Source organism: Notechis scutatus, chromosome 12 (assembly GCF_049901735.1).
Source record: "Notechis scutatus isolate UNSWTSFEM ecotype Mainland chromosome 12, rNotScu1.2, whole genome shotgun sequence".
Classification (NCBI taxonomy): Eukaryota; Metazoa; Chordata; class Lepidosauria; order Squamata; family Elapidae; genus Notechis; species Notechis scutatus.
The window spans coordinates 4,262,854-4,286,307 of record NC_142020.1 but is presented as its reverse complement, the minus strand read 5'-3'; the positions used below and the strand labels follow the sequence as shown (position 1 = coordinate 4,286,307).

Genomic DNA, 23,454 nt, shown 5'->3' with positions numbered 1-23,454 from the left:
TTCTGCAAATTCAGATGAGAGAAGGCAGTTGCTGAATAATAAGATGTACCATGAAGCAGCAGAAACCTGGATTTCATCCGTATTCCTGCTTTCCTAGATGACTTAGCAATTACTTTAAGTTTCAAAAAGACAAGGAATGAACTTGTTCCGGTTATGTATAGAGGGGTTTTTAAACTGTGTCCCATGGAGCTCTAGAGTTTTGCAAGATAGGGTTTCATTAGGGGCTAAGGAGGGCAAAACAACAACCAACCCACCCACCCCCCAAAACCCAACCCTTGAATAAAGCACATTTTCTGTTATTAGACCTTGATTGATCAGGGGTTCCAGACAGGTTCCCCAGCTGAAAAGATTCGAAAACCCTAGGCTTGTGTGCCGGCAGAAATGGCTCTGCGTGCCACTTCTGGCACATGTGCCATAGGTTTGCCATCACGGCCCTAGGACCACCTATGTGTTGTTTGGCCCATCTGTGCTGGCCTTTAAAACAACCTCACAGGCTCCAGCTAAGAGTTTGACCCCTCCTGGCCAAGAAGACATCCAAGTCTTCACGTTCCCAAAGAATCATCAGGGTCAGGGCAAATTTAATCCGGAGGGGGGGCGGGAGATTGGTGTCCAAAAAGCAGGTGCTGGCACAGAATCAGCACACTTTCTGGATCCAAAACTATGCACTCTTTTCCCCTGTGGGGCCCACAGCATGCCTCTCGTGGTCAGAGCATCATTTCATTTTGTACCTCTGGCATTCGGATTGCTTTGGTTTCGTTTTTAATGTAGGCCAGCTTGAGTTTTTTTTCTAATTTGTCCACTGTGTAAACTAGCAAAGAAATACAGGTAGTCCTCGACTTACGACCACAACTGAGCCCAACATTTCTGTTGCTAAATGAGATGTTTGTTCAGTGAGTTTTGCCCAATTTTACAACCTGTCTTGCTACAGTTGCTAAGTGAATCACTGCAGTTGATCGGTTAGTAACCTGGTTGTTAAGTGAATGTGGCTTCCCTGTTGACTTTGCTTGTCACAAAAGGGGATCACGTGACCCCAGGATGCTGTAACCGTCATAAATATGAACCAGTTGCCAAGCCTCTGAATTCTGATGTGATCATGGAGATGCTGCAAAGGTCGTAACTTTCGAAAAACGGGCATGAGCCACAATTGTCAGTGTCACTTTGAACGGTCACTAAACTAACTGCTGAAAGTCGAGGACTACCTGTATATGACCTGGGTGCAGAACTTTTAAGTGAATAAAAATAAAAATGAAGCTGTATGGGAAAAATGCCCAAACCCTATAAATTATTGATTTTCCTCCCCCCTCCAGACTGGAAATCAGGATCCAGACTGCTGTGTGGAGAAACTGTTGGTCTTCACGTGAAGCTCCACCACGGCTGCTGCCTCCAGAGTGGACTGTTTGAAGAGCCGAGAACTGCACCATGGCTTCCTCTAAGCCCATAGGCAGGTTCTGGGAGTGGGGCAAGAACATCTTCTGTGTGGGAAGGAATTACGCCGCCCATGCCAAGGAGTTGAAGAATGCCCTCCCTGCTGAGCCGCTCTTCTTCCTCAAGCCCTCTTCGGCCTACGTCAGGGAAGGCCACCCCATCATCCAGCCCTACTACTGCGAGAAGCTGCACCACGAGGTGGAACTGGGCGTGGTGATTGGGAAGAGAAGCCAGGCCGTCCCTCAGGAAGCAGCCATGGGTCACGTGGCAGGCTACGCTCTCTGCCTGGACATGACAGCCAGGGATACTCAGGAGGAGTGCAAGAAGAAAGGGCTCCCTTGGACTCTGGCCAAGGGATTCAATACCTCCTGTCCAGTGAGCGACTTTGTGCCCAAGGAGAAAGTCCCAGATCCGCATCGGTTGAAGATCTGGCTAAAGGTGAACGGGGAGTTACGGCAAGAAGGGAACACGTCCGGCATGATTTTCACCATTCCGTACCTCATCAGCTACATCAGCGGAATTGTCACCTTGGAAGAAGGGGATATCGTCTTAACGGGATCCCCTGAAGGAGTTGCGGCTGTGCAAGAGGAGGATGAAATAGAAGCCGGGATTGAGGGGCTGCTGAGCATACGCTTTCAGGTAGCGCGGCAGAAAAGCCGGCCCTGATGGGTGGAAGATCCTTTTCTCTGGAAACGTCCAGGGAGATTCTCCATCATCCAGGTCAGGGTTGTCCCAAAGGTGCTTTTTCAAAAATATCAACTGGACTTTCTTGTTTTTTTCCTTGAAGACATTTCACTTCGAAGACGAAAAACCACCCTTGGGACTTTTCTCTGGAAGAAAAAAGAGGGTCGTACAAAGGGCCAGATTTCTTCCCCACCCCCCAATAGTAGGCTTTCAGGAGAGTCTCCAATGATATGTCCTTCTCTCGTGCAGAGTGCCACCTACAAAGATCCCAACCTATTGTGTACCAGATAAAGTGACTTTATTTCCATATAAGATAAACCAGAATATAGCAATATGCTGACAAACATATACCAGTTGCCAGCTAAACAGACCTTAACACTTGAATCCTTTTGCTATGACTTGCAGATAAGATATCCAGGTTGTTTCCTTTTGGCAAGCTCAAGTTTAGAAGCTATATTGGTTGTCTATTTTCTATTCCTGGCTTGTCTGGAAAAGGCCTGCCTGTAGCTATAAATAAAAAGCCTAAATATTTTTTAAGACCACAAAACACTTAATATCCTATAGTTATAATCTACCTTCCTTAAAACCAAGTAATGAAGGAATTTTGCAGCCAATTATATTGTTTAAAAAATATATTTTATATGATGAGATTTTAACAGCATTTTGAAATGAACCCAAAACTTGTCTTTTTGCTTCTGTGAATAAATGCCAGTCAGTTCATAATACTACTTGCCTGTTATCTATGAAACAAAATATAGTTAGCATTTTTGAAACAGGTCATAGATATATTTTCCCTGTTGAACACTTAAAGCGGGGAAATGGAAAAGTGCTAAGATAAGATACTTCTTCATTACACGTAATAAATTTGTGGTTTGTGCAACACATGTAGATGGTGCTTTTCTCCCAGCTGAAACTCTAAGCTACTGAACTATCTCTCACCACAAAAAATCCTGAATATCCTTCCTTTTTGAGGTCATCTGAAATTAAACATGCTTGTGAAGAATATTGAAAACATATATTCCTTCCACATTACAATGGAAAACTAAATTGGAAAGTGAAACTCTTCAAAGCCAGATAAAATCTTGCCACCTTAATAAAGTATATTTTACAAGCCTTTGCACGGAGTCTGCATTCCCTACCACAGATGTCATTTCGCCATGCTATGATAAAATAAGAATTCCTTCCAATTGTTCTAAAGATGCATAATGTAGTTATTTTCCTTTTTCAGGTAAGTTTTGACAAGCCTCCACTGAATCTGCTAGCTTGCAAGAAAGCAGTTTCACTCTTAGCCCAGTTCGTGCTGTGGTAGAAAAAATAACCTATGGGAGTAAATGTACAAATCACCACTTTTACAAACAATTTTTAAAGGTTTTCCCCTCTTTTCACAAGTTCTAGGTTAACAGGCTAAACATTTTACGTTATGTAGACTGTCTCATAAATAGTATTTATTAGAAAAGCATGGAAGCACCCTCTGTTCCATTTGTTGTATTTCTCTAGCATTTGCTGCTAGAGAATCTTGACAAAATATATTTGAGCAGTTACACACATGAATTTAGTAATTTGTAAATATTATGTACTTCCATGTTTTTTAGAAAAATCTTTGGTTTTTAAAGTTTCTGGATACTGGGTTCCAAAATATTGTAGAAATGTCTTTTTCTTGCAGATCAAAGTTTTCATTCAGTGGGAGAAACTGATCATAGATTTTGAGATGTTAGTAGACTGGTCAAGTTGTAAGAAATAGTGGTATCTTTAGGACTGTATTACTGTGTAATTATAATCAACAATGTGGAATCACAGCTGATGTTGGCTCAAAGCTCTTTGCAGGATGTCATACTGAGAGTCTTCAACTTACAAATATTTGTTTAGTGACCATTGAAAGATACAACACCACTGAAAAAAGTGACTTATGACTATTTTTCACATGACTGTTGCAGCATCCCCATGGTCACATGATCAAAATTCAGATGCTTGGCAACTGGTTCATATTTATGATGGTTGCAGTGTCCCAAGGTCACATGATCCCCTTTTGCGACCTTCCGACAACCAAAGTCAACGAGGAAACCAGATTCACTTAATAACCATGTCATTAACTTAATAGTTGTAGCGATTCACTTAACAATTATGGAAAGAAAGGTCATAAAATGGGGCATAACTCAGTTAACTGTCTGACTTAGCAACAAAAATTTTGGACTCAGTTGTGGTCGTAAGTCGAGAACTATCTCTGCTGGAACATAATTTTTACAGATGATCTAATGAATCATTTTGGTGACTGATTTTTTTTATAATCAGTTTTTACAAACTCAGTATATGATGTACTGTTTCCTCTGCACAATCCACACTTTGATTATTATTTTATTATTATTCTATTATTAGATATATATAAAATCAAAGCAGCAAACATACTTAATATTCCTGCCTCCTATTTCCCCACAATAACCTGCATGAAGTGGGATTGGGCTGAGAGAATGAGTGAATGGCCAAAACCCAGCTGGCTTTCACAGCTGAAGAAGGCCTAGAATTCAATCTTCTAGTTTCTAGATCAGCATCTTAATCACTACATCAAACTGGCTCTTTTATATTTTAATAGAATAAAAATAGAATAGAAAAGAATAGAATAGAAAAGAAAATAGAATAGAATAGTAAAGAAAATAGAAAATAGAATAGAATTTAGAATAGAATACAACAGAATAGAGTAGAATAGAATTCAGAAGAGAGGAGAGAAAAGGAGAAGAGAAGAGTTGGAAGGGACCTTGGAGGTCTTCTAGTTCAAACAGGAGAAACTATACTGTTTCAGACAAGTGGCCGTCCAGTCTCTTCTTAGAACCCTCCAGTGATGGAGTACCCACAATTTCTGGAGGCAAGCTGTTCCGCTGGTTAATCATGCTTTATTATTATTTATTACACTTACCTTAAAATAAATTTTGCTTCTTTCTAGAAGGAGTTGCCATTTTAATGTTGTCTTTTGTGTCTCTGTCAAAGCTTGAAATTCTTGGACCTAGTGGAGTGATCAAAGATCAGTTTGTTAAAACTACAAGTAGGTCTGCTATCAAACATAATTCAACAATAAAATGTTCATCTCCAGAATGTGATCAGAAAGCTAAATTTCCTGCAGGGCAAATAAAGCAGTAAAGGCCATTTTCCTAATTTGTCTGGAAAGAAAATACATTAAAATGAATCAAAATTATTAAGCATCTGTAATTATCACTTCAATATAAATGCTACCTCAGGAATAAATTATTTATATCCAATTGATTGCTATAGAATGCTCATAATACATGTGAAGCAAAACTCTTCGTTTGCATCCTGTCTTTATTATTTTTAGAAATAATTTGGGAACATATCCAACACACCTTTCCTATTTCCCCAAAACAACCCTGTGAGGTAGGTTGGGCTGAAACAAAGTGACCAGCCTGAAATTACCTAGCTGGCTTTCATGGCTAAGGCCAGAATTCACAGTCTCTGGATTTCTAGCCTGGTGCCTTCACCACTAAGCTAAACTGGCTCAAATGAAGTCTTTTGATATCTAACTTGTGATAGCTAACAGTGAAGCCTTTTGATATCATAAAAGTTTATTAAATTTAAGCTGGAATAGCTTTTAACTGAATAGTGCCCACTTTATTAAATGCAGCAGACTTACAAGCCTTTTGGTATCCACAAATTTCCAACAAATTGGCCTCAAACATCGATGAGAGATTCCAAGGTTTTTACTGGCATATCAAACCTAAAAGAATAAATTCAGGAAGTAGAAAACTATTTCCTATGTTCTTACCGTGTGACCTAAAGTTTCTTCCGCTATTGTATCGGAGAGACTGCAAAAGTGAAGAGTTCCTGTATGGTCAGTTAGGTCAACTAGTAAATCAAAGCTGGCAAACATTGGCACAGTGCCAGCATCTAAGGAGTTAGTGCTGCTACAAAAAGAACATGTATTTGTCTTTTCATTGATAACATAGTGGCATTTAACACTACAAAGGAAAAAAGAAAGAAACATATTAATAGGTATACACAGTTAACTGGTTTTCAAATGGATTTTTCTGTGACAGCTCTTTTTTTTCAAATTAAGCACACTGATGAATGGAAACCAGTTTGACAGTTGAATCCATAATCAAAGGAGATAGTAGACTTCACTGAATAGATTAAAGCAGAAGCTGGCTAACCATCTGGCAGGCATGCTTTAATTAGGCTTACTGCCCTGAGCAGGGGGTTAGATTGCAGGGCCAAAAGAGTTTGTTTCAATGTACAAATTCAATGGTTTTCCAGGCTAATTTGAAAGAGAATAAATGTCCACAATGCTACTCAGTTCTCCTTAACGAGGTGCTTACCATCTGTTTCGTATTACTTTACTTGCTTCATTATCAATATTCAATGTAGAAATATAGGCAAAAATAATGCCATAAAATGGTTCTGGTTTTCCTCCATTTTGCAAAGTTTTCATCTTTAACTGTTCCACTGTATAAACGTCAATTATTGTCTGCACTACAGATTAAAAAAAAAGGGGGAGCGGGAGGGGGAAGCGCATCTGAAAACAACAGAACTTATACTAAAGACTCAAATATGAATAGTAAAGCCAGTTGGCTCTTAAGAGCAGCGTGATGTTATTTATTTATTACATTTTCATCCTTCCTTTTATTACTTTATAAGTAAATCAAGGAAGGGAACATACAGAATACACTTTCCTCCTCCTATCTTCTCCACAACAACCTCCCTATGAGGTGGGTTGAGCTGAGAGATGGAGACTGGCCCCAAATCAGCTGGCTTTCATGCCTACGGCAGGAATAGAACTCAGTCCCCTGGTTTCTAAATCACCACTTTAACCACTACACCAAACTGGTTCTCTAAATGACCCCCAAATTCCTAAAATAACCAAATGATGTAATAACCATGATTTATAAATCACAGTGGCTAGATGCATACATGATACAGGTAGTCCTCAACTTATGACCACAATTGAGCCCAGTATTTTTGTTGTTAAGTGAGACATTCATAAAGTGAGTTTTCCCCCATTTTATGACATTTCTTGCCTCAGTTGTTAAGTGAATCACTGCAGTTGATAAAGTTAGTAACTCAGTTGTTAAGTGAATCTGGCTTCCCCATTGATTGTGCTTGTCAGAAGGTCACAACATGACCTTGGGACACAGCCACGATCATAAGTATTGAACCTGTTGCCAAGCATCTGAATTTTGATCACACCATCATGGGGATGCTGCAAAGGTTGTAACTATGAAACACGGTCATAAGTTGCTTTTTTCAGTGCCGTTGTAACTTTGAATGGTCACTAAATGAACTATGATATGTTGAGGACTACCTGTACTAAGCCATAAACTAATTATATTCTGGGTTAGCATGTTGTGTGATTTAGAAAACTTTCACCCATTTCAGTGGATTTTACAATCGTTTCCTCATTTGTGGATATAATCCAGAATTGTTATTTTTATATGATCTGATTTCTCAGACTGGCCTAACCTTGTATTCATTAGCCAACACTACAGGGGCTGAATATATCCCTGTATTATTCTTTATTTTAAAACTATTATTTCTCCAATTTGTCCAAAACATGATGTATGATTTTTTAATATAAATAGATAAAATAGTTGTTTAAGCAAAGTTCCAATCAGTTATAAGGTGTGGCTACTCTTTAAAAGATAGAACTGATAACCAAGATCTCAATCATTGTGTAAAAAGCAGACTATTTAAAAGAACACTCACAATTTATGGAGTCTGATCTCCACTGATCTATCATTTCATCATCCAAGTCTAACATTTCTGGACTTTGTCTTATAAAGTTGAATAAAATATTGGCTTCTGCTGTATCTTGAAAAAATATTTTTTTCAATATAATATTAATACAAGTAAATAAGTGCAATGCCATAACATATCATGAGGATTTTAAATGAAAGTTTTATAAATGGGGTTATACTGACGATTGGGGAACAGAGCCATTATAACCTCGAATTTATAAATGGCTATATAAAGAAAAAATAAGAGTGATTGTCTTACATAGTTAATTAATAAATATAAAAAATACAAATTTACATATATACATAAGCTTTAATCATTTTTGATATTGTTGTTCCTTCCTTTTTTTCAACCGGTGGTAAAACTTCTCCCAGATTTTATAATAATCAGATTCGGTCTTATTTTTTAATTCTTGAGTTAATTTATCCATATCGGTGCACATCCAAATTTTTCTAATTATTTCCATCTCATCTGGCATTTCGTTATTTTTCCAGTTTTGGCATAAGCTAATATTTGCAGCTGTGGTGACATCAATTATTAAGTATACTACATCTTGACTATAATTCCCCACATTAATTCGCAATAGAAAAATTTTGGGTCTGAATTCTATTTTAATTTTACACATGTTCATTGTTGTTTTTAAATGTCTTTTCTTTTTTGTATGTTTAATAAAAATTATTTTAAAAAAAGAAAAGAAAAAATAAGACTGAGCAGGGAATCTCTATTAAATTTGTTTTCTTTAAAAAAAAGTTGGAGGTCAAATCCTTGTATAGTATATGCATAGCTACAATTGTTTATGATATATTATTTATACTTATAGAAAGTTTTATTTCAGATCCAAACCACTGACTTTAAATTCCCAACCTTCTGATCATTAAAATGACTAGAACAAGGCATTTATGATACTTTAAACAGAACTTAAGAATAATTACTTACCAGGATTAATTGTAATGATGGTCTTTGAGATTACAGTTGCAATCATACAGTTTCTAAATTTGTCAAAATTTATTCTTATATCAGATGCAAATATTACTGAGAAAAGAAAATACAATGTGTTTTGTTATCCCAGGCAAACTTTAGATACTTTAACAAGATCTGGTAATGTTTGAGAAAAATGAAAAAAATGATACCTGTTTCTTTGGGTACCCAGCTCTGTGCAAACTGGATAGATTCATTGTCCCAGCTGGGGAAAACAATAGCATTAGGTCAATATAAATAAATGCTTATTTATTTAAAACGTTTGATTGTATATTATTAGAGAAGTATTCAAATATTAAAAGGATATACATACTATAAATAAAACTAGTAAATAAAAAAGCAAATACTTGATCCGATATTTCTCTGTTACCTCATTTCCTAAAATTGCACAGTCAGGAGCTATCCTATTAAATGAATTCCAGAGCAAATAGAAAGAGCCTTTCTTTTATCTTCCCATACTCATCTGGTATGGGAAGATGCCCTTATTACTCAATAGGTAGAGAAGATTTCATATGGGAAGACACAGCCAGACAGGTTAGATTTAAGAGGTTCAAAATATTACAGCTGTACAGCACTTTGGATATGCTTTTAAAAAGCTGCTTCTGAACATATGGAAGACATGAATATAGAACATATCTGGATCTGTTGAAAACAGTCATAGGCAGGTGATGCGTTCATGCCTCCATATGCTCTGAAGCCCCCTTTGGGAATTGAATCTAAAGTTCTCCACATCCCTCAAACAACCCAGGAAGCCTAAGGCTAGTGAACTATCAGCTCAATATATTTGAAGACTGAAGTAATTGGTCATACTAACAGAATAGAAGGCACATGTTCTTTGTCTCTCCAGGCTGCATCTTTAGCTCACATTTTCCTAAAATGTTAATCTCAGTTATCTTGTTGTAAGCCCTGGTAGATAGAACAAAGTAGGTAATCAACTTTATGAATTAAGGGGCGTGCCTAAGCACACCAACATGCCTACCGTCCCGGTCCTATTGTTTCTTTTATTTCTTATTCGTATCCATTTCATGTATTCATAACCATGTTATTTAATAATCGCTTGACAAAATAAAATAAATAAAAAATAAAAATAAACTCTGCAGGAGAAATAGGAGTAGGGCTGGAAGGGAACTTGGGGGTCTATTTGTTCTGTGCAAGGCAGGAATCCTTATTCCATCCTGGACAAATGGTTATCCAGTCCGTTCTTAAAAAATCTCTAGCAATGGAGCACCCACAACTTCAGGACTCAAGCTGTTCCACTGACTAATTGCAGGCTAGAGGTACTTTTATTGAGATGGCCTATAACAGAATCTTGCAAGTCTGTGCTGTGTCTCCCCCACCTCTTCTTATTCTCCAATGAATCAGGGAAGGGTCTATCTGAGCCACTTCCAAATGTTATCTCTTTTCTCAGGACTACAGCCCCCTTTGTCTTGCCAACATTTCTTGCATATTTCCATCTCGGTAAGTTTCCTTACTTGTATGCAAACAATAGAATTAAAACCCTTTTTTTTTTTTTTTCAAATTTAAAAGCAGCAAACCTCCCTTTCTCTTTAGAGAGTTCTGGATGCAGAACTTTTCCTGGTGCATTAACACAAATGAAAGGTGCTTCTATATTCAAAGCTCTAAGAATCTTATGCCTTAATGAATCCTCTATTTCACAAAGGTCAAACAATTAGCAGGCTTGGTTAGTGATTATTGTATGCATTTATACTCACTGTGGCTTCGTAGTTTTTTCCAAAGTTGCTTTTTCAAGAGGCAGCTGGACTTTGTTTTTCTTTTGAAGACATTTCACTTCTCATCCAAGGAGCTTCTTCAGCTCTGACAGGATAGTGGGGAAGCTGAAGAAGCTTCTTGGATGAGAAGCCAAACATCTTCAAAAAGAAAAACAAGAAAGTCCAGTTGCCTCCTGAAAAAGCACCTTTGGGACAACCATGACCTGGATGACTGAGAATCTCTACAGACTTCATAGTTTTGTATTCATTCATATATAGCTGAGTTATGGCTTCAACCAGTCCTTACCATATCATTGTAAAGGAAGACTCACTATCATCGTACAGCCTTACTTCACACCTGTGGCCTTTACGCCTGTCTGAAGTAGCAAAATGTTTTGGTTCACCAACCTTTGTAAAGGAAAAAAAATAAAAATAAAACCTGATCTTGATCATAATATTCCATCTATATCTGTTTTTTTAAATAGAAAATGTTCTCATATTCATGTTACCACTATTCAAAAGTAAACCCATTTCAGCAGGAATGAAGCTATAACAGCACTGGTTGTAACTAGTGTGTGGGTGGATAAATGTAGAGTTTATTCTATTCAGAAAGTCACAATTTTCTGAGAACAACTTATCAAATTGTGAAATATTATCAAATTGTGGAATATTGCTATAGGAAATGAAGTGTTCTTGTTTCACTTTGTCGCTTATAAAACAATAAGAATTCCTATAGAATTTGTTAGTAATTCTTATTACTAAATAGTAATTCTTATTACTAAGAAGTATTAATGGTTAACTCGCTGGTTTGATACTATCATAGATGAACATCCAACAACTGATAGAAGCTGTGTTTGACAGGTAGCATGGAGAGCACTTGCCTATAAAATCACCAAGACATGATTGAATGGTTAAAACTACAGTACTACTTCAAATGGTTAGCAACCAGTTAAAGCTTTGAAAGGAAAGAACTGCATATTTTAAGTAAAACAAGATTTTCTCATATACTTAATGCCCCACCTACTCTAGTTGTCTCTCTCTTTCAATAGGCACACATATATAAGGGTTCTTTACTTTTTTTCCATCCACCAAAGTCCAGCTGAAGGAAAGTTTAAACTCAGTAAATGAAGACAGGAATGGTTTAAAATTTCTCATACCATTTCTCCCCCTTATCTCTAATGTTAGCATTTAATAGGAGCTTATGTATTTTTCAATACAGTTTGTGCAGAAGAGTTTACATGGATTATGTAGGAAAGGATGGATAAAGGTACAAGGGTGAGATGCAACTTAATTTGAATGCTGTATTTGGCATTAATACTTAACCTCATGATTACTAATTAACCTATGCAGAAATTTTAAATAACCTTTAGTACCTTACTGAGGCTGCATCTTAAATCCATGATGATTTTATAGAATATTGTTTATAAAATATTTGATTGATGTTATTCATTAACCTTTTAGTGCTAAATCAAGCAAAGGGACTGCTGAGCAACACATTAAGTTCTCCTCCCAGTTCTTCTATGGCCCAGTAAATTCTTATCTACCTGTATATAGAAATCCATTACATTTTCAGGCTACAATGTGAGCTCTCTTTGATTGTTACAGTTGGCATGACTTACTGATTTAATAGCAGCAAGGACATTAATTATTTTTCCATCCAGGCTTTGTCCATTGGCCACAATATCCCCCAATGAGTAAAAATCTTGAGGGTTCTTTACAGGTAGATGTAACAGAGACAGTAGTCTGGTGTCTGCTTCATAGATTCTGACCACAGAGTGATTCTCACTGAGCAATAGTTTGTAACTGCTGACAAGTGGGCACATAACATTGTACAACTTTTAAATACATATATACTCTACTGGTTGCATCAAACTGTATGAGTGACAGATTAAACCATTGCAAATAGCAATTGTCAATTACTTTTCTGACATCTAAATTGATTTTGACTTATTTAAAACTAAAAAAAAAGTTTACTGGAAGCAGATTGTCCTTTGTACCATAGTTAAGCTTTGTAACAAAGTAAGCCTATCATATATGAGGAACAAAAATCTCATCAGAATTTTTACAGCCCATATCTGTTATGAATGCATGAGGATCTTTTAGAAGTACAGTTATCCATTGTAGTTACCAACTGATGATTCTTTAGGCTGCAGTTCTGTACCCTGGATGGAAACCCAATGTTTTACTGTAGTGACCATGGCCACGGAGTACCAAAACTTAAATCACAACATTTCTCAAAGCCTTTCTGGACTCCTTGTGATCACTTGTGCCCCCACCCACCCGGGTTCAAAGACCACAGGTTGAGAACCATACTCAGCTTCCTGAATTGCCTACCAGGCCATTTACTGTGAAGAAGGTAACATCAGCTGCTGATTATCTTGGAACAAAGCAAAACAAAACAAAATAAAACAATGCTTCCAATCCTATTGTAGATATAGATGATAATTAGGATATTTTTTTAACATTTATTCTTCAAAGTAATTCACTGAAGTACTGCATAAATGTCACATAAATTCACAACATGTAAAGGACATAGAACAAAGAATAACAATTTAAAGGTACTTTGGAGGTCTTTTAGTCCAACCCGCTTGCTCAAGTAGGAGACCCTACATCATTTTGGACAAATGATTGCCATGGCCTATCCTATCTCATCTTGAAAATCTCCAGTGATGGAGCACCCAGAACTTATGAAGGCAAGCCATTCCATTGATTAATTGTTCTCACTGTCAGAAAATTTCTCCTTAATTCTAGGTTGGATATCTCTTTAATGATCTTCCACCCATTATTCCATGTCCTGCCCTCAAGTGCTTTGGAGAATAGGTTGACCTCATTCTGCTTTGGCTATATTTTATGTCTATTTTCTGAATATGGAAAATAAAATTACACTATACTATTTTTGGATAGGGATAAAAGATGAATATAGGTAGGTGCACTATTCAAGATTTTGTCTTATGTGTGGCAAGTTTTACTCACAGTGCTTTGGAGAAAAAATACTGCTACAACATTTTGTTACCACAATACAGAAAAATACTCTGTACGTTGATTTGAATGTTAATTACATTTCTCCAATAAACCAGAAGCCAAAATAATTACACTGTACATTGTGCCTGTTCTGATATGTACAATTTTCATGTAGAATATTTTCCTTAGCTTGTATACAGGTAGTTCTCGAGTTATGACCACAATTGAGCAAAATTTATGTTGCTAAGTGAAACATTTGTTAAGTTTGACCCACTTTATGACTTCTCTTGTCACAATTGTTAAGTAAAGCACTGCATTTGTGAAGTTAATCATCCAGTGGTTAAGCAAATCTGGCTTCCCCATTGGCTTTGCTTGTCAGAAAGCTGCAAAAGGGGATCACATGACCCCAGGAGACTGCAACCGTCAAAAGTATGAGTCAGTTGCCAATCCTCTGAACTTTGATCATGTGACCATGGGGATGCTGCAATGGCCATAAGTGTGAAAAATGGTCATAAGTCACTTTTTCCAGTGCAGTTGTAACTTTGAACGGTCACTAAATGAACTGTTGCAAGTCGAGGGCTACCTGTATAATTGTGCAGTAATAATCACCTGCATCTTCTGATAACAGGAATCTAACTTTTCCAACCATATTAATTCTATTTTTTAATTTACCTTGTTGTAGTAGGGTTGAACTTTTCCTCTTTTTCTACCTCTTTTGTCTGTACTAGAGGATTTTCAATTATGACTGTGATTTAAAAAATTCAAATAACAGTTTACAAGTGGACCGATATACCTACAAACCAGTCCTAACCATTTGCCCTATAAGTAGAATCTACAGAGTGAGTGATTTGAATTATATCCTACTTTTCAGTCAGAAAAAATGGTTAGTAAAAGAAAATAAAAGAAGCAGGCTGTGTGCACCACATCATAACATCTGGCACACGTATCTCCTGCCTGCAACACTGCAGCTCCTTAAATCAAACATATCTTTTCCCAGGATTATACTACATCCTGTATGCAGAAGGCAACTGGCCTGTCCTGGAAAGATGCTGCACCTTTAATGATATACAGATACATGCTATGTTTGTGCTGCATAGTATCTTTTTACCTTGGAATACAAAATAATGTAGAAAGTGAAAAGCAGCATGATTGAAGTATAGGCTTTTTAATTGCACATGCTTTTTAGAAATACTTTAAAATTTAGAAGATTTAGTTTACCAATTTCTGTCCAATAGTAACTTTGCACAGATTATACCAATTAAATCAGGAATGGGTAAACTGTACCTTTTATCTACTTTTAACTCAATATGGAACCCCTTCAATATGGGGCAACCCTGTTCATGCTTTCCTTAGGCTCATATCAGCTATCAACAGTATTGAAAAATTAGGATAAGTATTAGGACAACCATATTAATAGAGTTCACTGAAGATGTGAAGAAGACATCTCTGGCTGATCTTTGAACAACTAAAATTATTCAGGTTGGAGTAAGAATTTTTAATTTCCCCTTGCAGTGATTCCAATACAAATAAAATTTGGTAAGGAGAGAGATCTTATCTTTGAACAATCCCATCCTCAAAATATCTGCCGACGTGAGAAAATGGCATTTCTTTTTTTTCTGAATTAAGTTTATCTCTCCTGGTTTAATTGTTCAAATGAAAGAGAGAGAAAATCATAAAGATGCTCTGGAACCAGGTTTAACTCCTGGTGACTGCAGGAACCACATCCATGCAGTTTTCTTAGCCACCGCAAGGATGTGATTTGCCATCAGTGCTGTTTGTCATTTTCTTAAAAAAATAAAATCACTCTAACCTACAGCCTTGGGGGTTCTGTTGCAGAATTCAAGTATTAACTAGATCTAGCCTGACTTAGGTTTTTGTGACCAGCTAAGATAAACTAAGTGTGGAATAGCTTTTATTCAACCTTACAGAAAATTAGGCAGAGCTGGCAGTGATCTTAATATATGCATAAAATAATTGCCAGAAATAATAAAAAATAATATTAAATTGTATTTCAAATCTCCAGATTCACATAATAAAATTTTATTGAGAAGCACTGGGGATGTTTTAAAGATTCATTTATTATAGTGGAAATAATTAAATGAAAGAAAGGCTGTGCAACATATAATACCATGCATGTATTTTATTCAAAAATATTTCCCATTATGTCAATGGGAATTACTAGACTATTCCCACATTCACCATAGGGGATGACTCCAATTACTTCTAAAGTTGTGAAACATTTTAGAAGAGTAAAAACATAGTATAATGATCTAAGGAATGTGAGAAATTATGTTCTAAGTTTATATGTCTTCATGACAGCTTCACTAATCAGAATATGTGAATATGACTTCTTTCAATTAGTCTAACTGAAAAAATTGGTTCCAATTAAATAGTTCTGTAATTCCTTGAAGTAAAACACACTAAGATCACAGCCACATTATATTGCTTTAAGGAAGAGAAAAACATATTGAAATATGTTCAGAATAAATTCCAGCTTACCACAATCACCAAGTCTAAAACTTTCTGAAAGTGATTTAATATAGTCCTCTCTTCCCCAGGAATTCACATTTATGAACCATGATGGGGAATCGCGAACAGTAAAACAAAAAGTATATCGTTCTGATCCAATATCTGCAGAGAAGGGTATATTTAAAAAAGCCATTTAAAATTTGAATTTGGTGTGAGACACATAATACTGTATATGATGATATTTTGTCTGCTATTACAAAACTTAAACCTTGCCATGAATAATGTTTTTGAATCAATTATCAGACTGAATTCTGGGGCCTGACATCTGTACCAGACACTGGTTGCTTATGTGAACTGTCAGCACTTCAGTTTCAGAAGTCCATTCTGTTATATATAAACACATAGTATATCAGAAAGCAGGGAAATTAAGATACAAGCAGCAGGAGCAAAGAAGAAGAAATGCTACACAGTCCTCGTATAACCACAAGGTTATAGGTAGTTATAGATATAACCACAAGGTTATAGGTAGTCCTTGTATAACCACAATTGAGCCCAAAATTTATGTTGCCAAGTGAGAAATTTGTTCAGTGAGTTTTGCTCCATTTTATGACTTGTCTTGCCACACTGGTTAAGTGAATCACTGCAGCTGTTAAATTAGTAACACACAGGTTAAGTGAATCTGGTTTTCCTACTGAATTTGCTTGTCAGAAGGTTGCAAAAGGAAATCATATGACACGGGGCACTGCAATTGTCATAAATGTGAGTTAGTCACCAGATGTTTGAATGTAAATCACATGACCATGGGGATGCTGCAACAGTCATAAGTGTGAAAAATAGTCATAAGTCACTTTTTTCAGTGCCACTGTAACTTTGAACAGTCACTAAGCGAGCTGTTATAAGTTGATGACTGCCTGTACTATAAATGTTGATGGATGAGAAATTACTGGTATATACAATGAAAATATTGCAGAACAATCTCATTCATACCACCAGAGGTCACCATATTTTTAAAACTTTCTCTGGAACGGGAACAAAAATTTTAGGAAAAGAAACCAGTCTGAGCTTTAGTATTGAATCTTATATTGAATAAATATTTGGCTTATATTCATTGCTTCAAAAATAGGGAAAGGCCCAATGCTAAGGAACTAAGGAACAGGTAAGTATCCTTAAGAGTACTGAGAGACACATCAACAAAAATGATGGATATAGGGGAAACTTGCTCCCCTTAACTTATCACCAGTTGAATCATAGGGTTGGAAGGGACCTTGGAGATCTTCTAGTCCAACCCCCTGCCCAAGGCAGGAGACATTATTCCATCTCAGACAAATTGTCCAATCTTTTCTTGAGAACTTCCAGCAGTGGAGCACTCACAACTCTGATAAGGCAAGCTGTTCCATTGATTAATTGTTCTCACTGTCAGGAAATTTCTCATTATTTCCAGGTTGGATCTCCTTCTGATAGGTTTCTACCCATTGCTTCTTGTCTTATCTTCAAGTGAATAAGATGACCCCTATGTACCAGAAGACAGCTATCATGTCATCCCTAATCCTTCTCTTCATTGGGCTACACATATCTAACTCCTTTCACATTTCAGTTTAGCCTCCAGATCCCTTATCATCTTTGTTGCGCTGTGAAATAGCTATTGTCATTTTAACATAGTTTGTACAGAAAAGATTGCACCATATATTTTTTTAATTAGTCAAGACACTGACAGAAAGATAGAACCTGGGAAACTGAGAATAAGATACTTAAAACCCACTTTACTTTTTCTGTCCGGAAAGCCTTTGGCATCTGTTTTCCCAATCACTACACCAATTATACTCTGAAAAAAAAAAAAAAAGAGATTGCAGAATATATACATCGAATACAGATGTACAGGATGGATTTCTTTTCACAGATTCTCTATATTCCTTCATTAATTAAAAGCATGTTTTAAGTATTTTAACATACTTAACAGAAACATTAATTTGTTAACAGAAGTCATTCTTGCAATATACAAAAATGTGTGAAAAATAATAAGGAATAGTATTATGAATAATAAGAAATAGTAATTTAAGGAACCCCTTTTAATGGCAGTGAATGAATAACAGAAATGATGATGGCACTAATTAAGGGGGGGAAACTGTCCAGTTAATAAAGGCTTGTAGTTTTTTGTACATTCCAGGAAGTAATGGTGGGTGGTCCTAATTCTTCATATGTTTAATATAAGTCACATTTTATTTTGCTTCCATGAGCTCTCAAGAATGGATTATTTCAAGGACCAACTTCCTATTATATTCAAGCATGTATAAATCAACCAAAAAAGCCATATCTTTCTAAGTAAAAGCAGCTTCTAAGAGTGCATGTGTGAACAGATGAATATCCAAATTAGAGGAACAACATTCCTATTTTCATTTATGAATGACATTCGGAGCTCATTATTTAATCAATTTTACTTTGTTGTCCAATTGCAGAAGGATTCATGTAAGTAAATATATGCAGTTGTTACAAGTATGTCATAGAAATAAAAAGTTTCAAATAATTAAACAATCAATAATTTTATTTGTCTTAATTTCTAGCACTGGTAAACACAATTAAAAAGTACCAAAAATAGTTTCTTAAATTTCTGTGATCATTTTAGTCACTAGGTGGGGCAAAGAAACAATTCCTGCATTTATCTGGATGAGTTCATTCAGAATATCTGTGTAATAAAATATAATTTCCTCAAAGTATCCAAAAGTTTGCTTTTTAAAACATATTCTATTAATCTACTTTCAAAATGTTTAGTTTCCTACTCACAGTAATTTAATTAGACGGCAACATATCCTGTGCATAATTCTACTGATAATAAAAGAACTGGTTCCTGGAATCCAAAATGTCATTTAATGCCTTAGGACTTACAACAATATTTACTTCAAAGACTTCTTAAATTTTATCTTTACGAAATTATTTAGTCTCTTTTAACCAAGCAAAACTCCATAATTCAAAATTAAAAGCATGAGATCTATTCCTAAATCTTTTGTATATATCTTTAATTTTGAGTGAATGATTCCCAAATGTGTACAATTGGGATTGTAGCCACACTGTTCAGCTAATCAAGGGGAAAAGAAAAAAACTTTTGTCCATTTGCCAAGCAACTCTTTGTTGTTTTTCTTTTCTATCTTCAAGTAACATTATTTAGAGTATTGGATACAATATTTGCATAATTTGAAACAGTGACTTAGTGACCCAATTATATATTATTTCTTTGAAGTAATGTTTTACAATATAGTTTTCTGGAGCTAGTTGTTTGCTTTTAAGGAAACACATACATTTACACATACCTATATCTAACTATTTGCTACTAACTTCCTAAAAGATGAATGTCTCAATGCTTGGTATTAAATAAACAATTTTTTTACAGACTGAAAGCAAAATTTGTTTACCAAGTCAAATGACAAAAAATAGGTATTTTTTCTAATACTAAATCTCTTCTCATTGCTGTAAAATAAATAAACTCTTCTGGACAAATATAGCTGACCCATGAGTTAATACTTTGGAAATGTTTCCGTGATTACAATGTGGTAACAACCCAGGCTAGAAACCAGGAAACTATGAATTCTAGTTTCACCTTAGGCATGAAAGTCAGCTAGGTGACTTTGGGCCAGTAACTCTCTCTCAGCCCAACTCACTTCACAGGGTTGTTGTTGTAGGGAAAATATGAAAAGGAAGGAGTATTAGGTATGCTCACTACCTTGACATAGGGCACAAAGAAAAACAAAAGAAAGTGATACTAATGTTACAAGAAAGAAACATGATAAGAGATAATGCAAATACAAAATGCAAATGCAAAAAGTGTTTCACCATTACAGTATTATTCTTCATATAAGAGTCCAGAAATTTATTTGGAAAAATTATTATTTATATAAACATAATTTACCAAAGATTACAGAGAATCAGTAATTTTGAATGTACCTGTAAGAATAAGAGAAGTTTGTAAACTTATTAAAAAGACTAAAACCAGAAAGGCACCTGCGCCAGATGGTCTGCCGACTTATTAGGTTTTGAGGATTAAATTTTGCAACCTTAACAACAAATAATGGATGTCTATTTTACAGAATGGAAAGATTCCTGACACTTGGAAAGAAGCAAATATAGGATTCATACATAAAGAATCCCACGACCTGACTTTAATAAGAAATTATCACCCAGTATCTTTATTGAATCATGACTATAAGTTGTTTACAATGATTTTGGATGAATGATTGAAAATAATTTTATAGGACTTTATTCATGAAGATCAACGTGAGCTGTAACCTAAAGGAAAATTACAAGACAATATTAGAAATATATTGAATATTGGATGTATTGAATATTTGGATCAACATAATGAAAACCAAATTGCACTGATTTTTTTTAGATTAACTAAGACTTTTGATAATTTGAATTGAATTTTCTTCTTTAGAGTTCAGGAAGGTATGGATGTTGGAGATTTTTTATTAAATACATAAGATTGATTTTCACCTCATAAAAAGCCCAAATAATTGTTAATGGAGAATTAACAAAAAAAACCTTTGTGAGATTCAAAAAAGGAGAAGACAAAAATTGCTTGCTGTGTCCATTCTTGTTCACTTTAGTTATTCAGGTAACAGAACAGAGTGATAAGATGAGAGAATAGTGGGAATAAAAATTAACAAAATAAACTTGTAAGGGCATTTGTCAAAGACCTAGCTGTAGCGTTTGGAAGATTTATTAGAGACATTAATGGGAAAATTAAATAGACTTACTAGTAAATTCAGATAGAACTGTTGGAAAAAACATTTTAAGATTGAGAAAAAAGTAAAATATTTGGGCATTATTAAATGGATTTTAAAAACCATTTTATTAGGTTTAGTGCCACACTGAGAATGATATAAATTCAGGCTGTGCTCAAAAATACATTTCACAGAAGAGAAACAAAAGGCAAAAGCAAATGGTTAATACACCAGAATCATTGTAGAAAGTATAAAATTAAGTCAAGATAGCAATTAATGGCAGGATATAGTTGTCAATGGTTTTTCCATTTACAGTTATTAGAAAGATTTAAAATGGATTAAAAGACTTATGGTACAAAGCAAAGTAAGACATAATTTGAAATGCAATTGAATGCTGATTAGGAACATGTGATTACTAAAATATATGAACTTTTATTGAAATTTAAAATGGAACAACAGGTTAAAATGTGCTAAGAATTTTGCTTATAATATACAGATGGCTCAATAGGAAAATATGTGGTCAATAGAGTTGAAATTTATATTTTGATCTTAAAGATAATTTTTATGAAATGATGTATTGTTGGTATATGATGCCAGAGAAATCTAGAATGTACTTCAAATGTGAAGCTGGTGGATGCAATTAGAAAACAGTCATGGAAAATTATCTCAATCTATGATTATTGCAGCAAGACTCTTATATGCATACATATGGAAAGTTTTGACATTACCCAGTATGGAGGGTTGGTGAAACTGACAAAACTTGCTGAGGTGGCTAAACTGACTGATTTGAGAAAGGTCATAACTGACATTCTGTGGTTTCTTCCCCAAACCCCAAAAACTTTAACCTTAGACTGTCTACTATTGACCTCACCCCTTTTCTAAGAGGTCTGTAGGGGCAGTGCCTACCAACGTGCCTACCGTCCCTGTCCTATTGTTTCTTATTTTTCTTATATGTATCCATTTCATGTATCCATAACTATGTTTATACTTATATCTGTTATCTTATAATTGCTTGACAAAATAAATAAAATAAAATAAAATAAAATAAAAAACATTCACTGTCTAAAATGGCATAGATTTTTTTTTTTTTTTGATGTTTTGAAAACTCAGGCACAAGCAGGCTATCACGTTTAACCATTTTATAATTTATTTCAAATATGTATTAATTGCATTTTTATTAACCAAGGATGGGGATCAAACATGGAAAGCAAACCCAGCCATCCTTCCATAAAACTGCATAATTTAACTTAGTCCAATCATCCTAGTTGATTGTAATATCCATTCTCTTTTGCCAGAAATATCAGTTTTCAGTTTCAGTACATGAGACACAGGAATATTTTGTGTCTAATAATTCTGCCAATGCTATGAGCACATGAAGATAAACCAATTACATATTGTTATAACAGAATACACTTATATACAGTTTCATCAGCGAACAAAATATTGTTTTGGTACTTAGACCTACAGGATGAACAAGGCTCGGATGTAGATCTGAAATAGTTACGATATTTTGTGATGAAATGGAATATGCCATTCTTTTTACCTGAAATTAGAGAAAGGTAAGTCAGAATGTCCTTTTAAAAACAGGTTCAGTTATTTATATTATTTAATGTATTTAAGTATTCCTAAAACTCTTGTTTTTAGGAACAACGCTGGACACGGATAGATATTAAGATTAGATATATGGAACTGCATGGGCTGAGGAAGAAAACACAATTCGGGCTTCTAATAAAAGGATTTATAGTTGTATATTTCATGAATTGTTTTAACGATGGGTTGTTGAAGAAGACATAGTGATCTAGTCCATGACTTAATTCATTTTGAGTTAGCACATTTACATGATTTGTACATGATGTATGGCTTTGCATATTAATTGAAGCAAACTATTTACATGGCTCAAACAAGACTTAGTTGGACATATAAGTGAATCAATTCTGTCCCACAAATCATAGTTTACCTATCACACTCATACGAAGTTCAGACAACACATGGTGCTAAGGGCAAATGACTTAGTACGATTGTTGCTGTTAAAAAATAGAAAAGTGTGTGGTATACATTTGAAATATATATTTTTAAATGCAGTTATGCTTTACTCTTGTACTTTGAAGGAGAAATCTCTTGGAGATTGAGGTAAATCCCTCACGAGAACAAAACCCTTTGAATTATATTGATTTTATTTTTAAATTTTTTATTGCCATGCTTGATAGTTTTAATTCTTGTACTATTCTCTTTCGGCTTGGCATAAACAGAGATACAAATGGTGCGCCAATGGTTGGAAAGTTGGTTCTTATTGCGGTTGGTTGGTTTTTAAATTCTTTCTATTTGTAGGCTACTATTGAAAATTGATCCGTATAGAAAAAAAGCAGCATAATAAGAAAGAGGCATCCTTGTCATGCAAAATTGTGGGGCTTTATGAGGAAGCTCTTTTCTATAGAGTTCTGTCTATATATTTTTACATTTACAATATTTGAGTTATGGTGTAACAGAATTCAAATGTAGTAAATGTAAAACGGCCAGTGTGGCAAGTGTGACGTAGTGCGTTACTTTAATTTATCGCATCCCCACAAGTGTAAGGACTACAGCACCCACAATCCCCAGCCTGCCTCGCCAAGGACAGCGGGGAATTTGGGAATTGTTTCCCAAAAGTTGGAAAGGAGGCCACAAGCCACCATTGGCCTGAGATGTTCTTGAGAACCATTATCGCCTGTGGGCCGAAGGATGGCGAGTACCGCCATTTCCCGCTCACAAAACATGGACGTACTTGTCCAATTCCCAGAGTTACA

General features: G+C 35.3%; 2 protein-coding genes across 3 annotated transcripts; one reads left to right on the top strand and one right to left on the bottom strand.

The window, feature by feature from the left end:
* Window positions 1-1,305: 1,305 nt before the first annotated feature.
* MEIOB (meiosis specific with OB-fold) lies at window positions 1,306-22,205 on the bottom strand. 2 transcript variants are annotated; one of them, XM_026687885.2, is made up of 13 exons: window positions 22,137-22,205; window positions 17,724-17,781; window positions 15,990-16,121; window positions 14,163-14,235; window positions 12,149-12,335; window positions 10,837-10,937; window positions 8,973-9,025; window positions 8,779-8,874; window positions 7,813-7,917; window positions 6,429-6,582; window positions 5,879-6,071; window positions 5,018-5,104; window positions 1,306-3,428 (listed from the first exon to the last, which is right to left on the bottom strand). In XM_026687885.2, the coding sequence occupies exons 1-13, from the start codon at window positions 22,203-22,205 to the stop codon at window positions 3,321-3,323; spliced, it is 1,416 nt and encodes a 471-aa protein (XP_026543670.2). In that variant the 3' UTR covers window positions 1,306-3,320. The 2 variants fall into 2 exon arrangements, 1 of the variants encoding a protein (XP_026543670.2); XR_015750850.1 differs by lacking the exons at window positions 5,879-6,071; window positions 6,429-6,582; window positions 7,813-7,917; ... (6 more) ...; window positions 17,724-17,781; window positions 22,137-22,205 and adding an exon at window positions 5,747-5,857 and having other exon boundaries at window positions 3,383-3,428.
* On the top strand, window positions 1,420-3,225 carry FAHD1 (FAH domain containing oxaloacetate decarboxylase 1). Its single transcript, XM_026687887.2, has one exon. The coding sequence runs from the start codon at window positions 1,420-1,422 to the stop codon at window positions 2,089-2,091; it is 672 nt and encodes a 223-aa protein (XP_026543672.2). The 3' UTR covers window positions 2,092-3,225.
* Window positions 22,206-23,454: the final 1,249 nt, after the last annotated feature.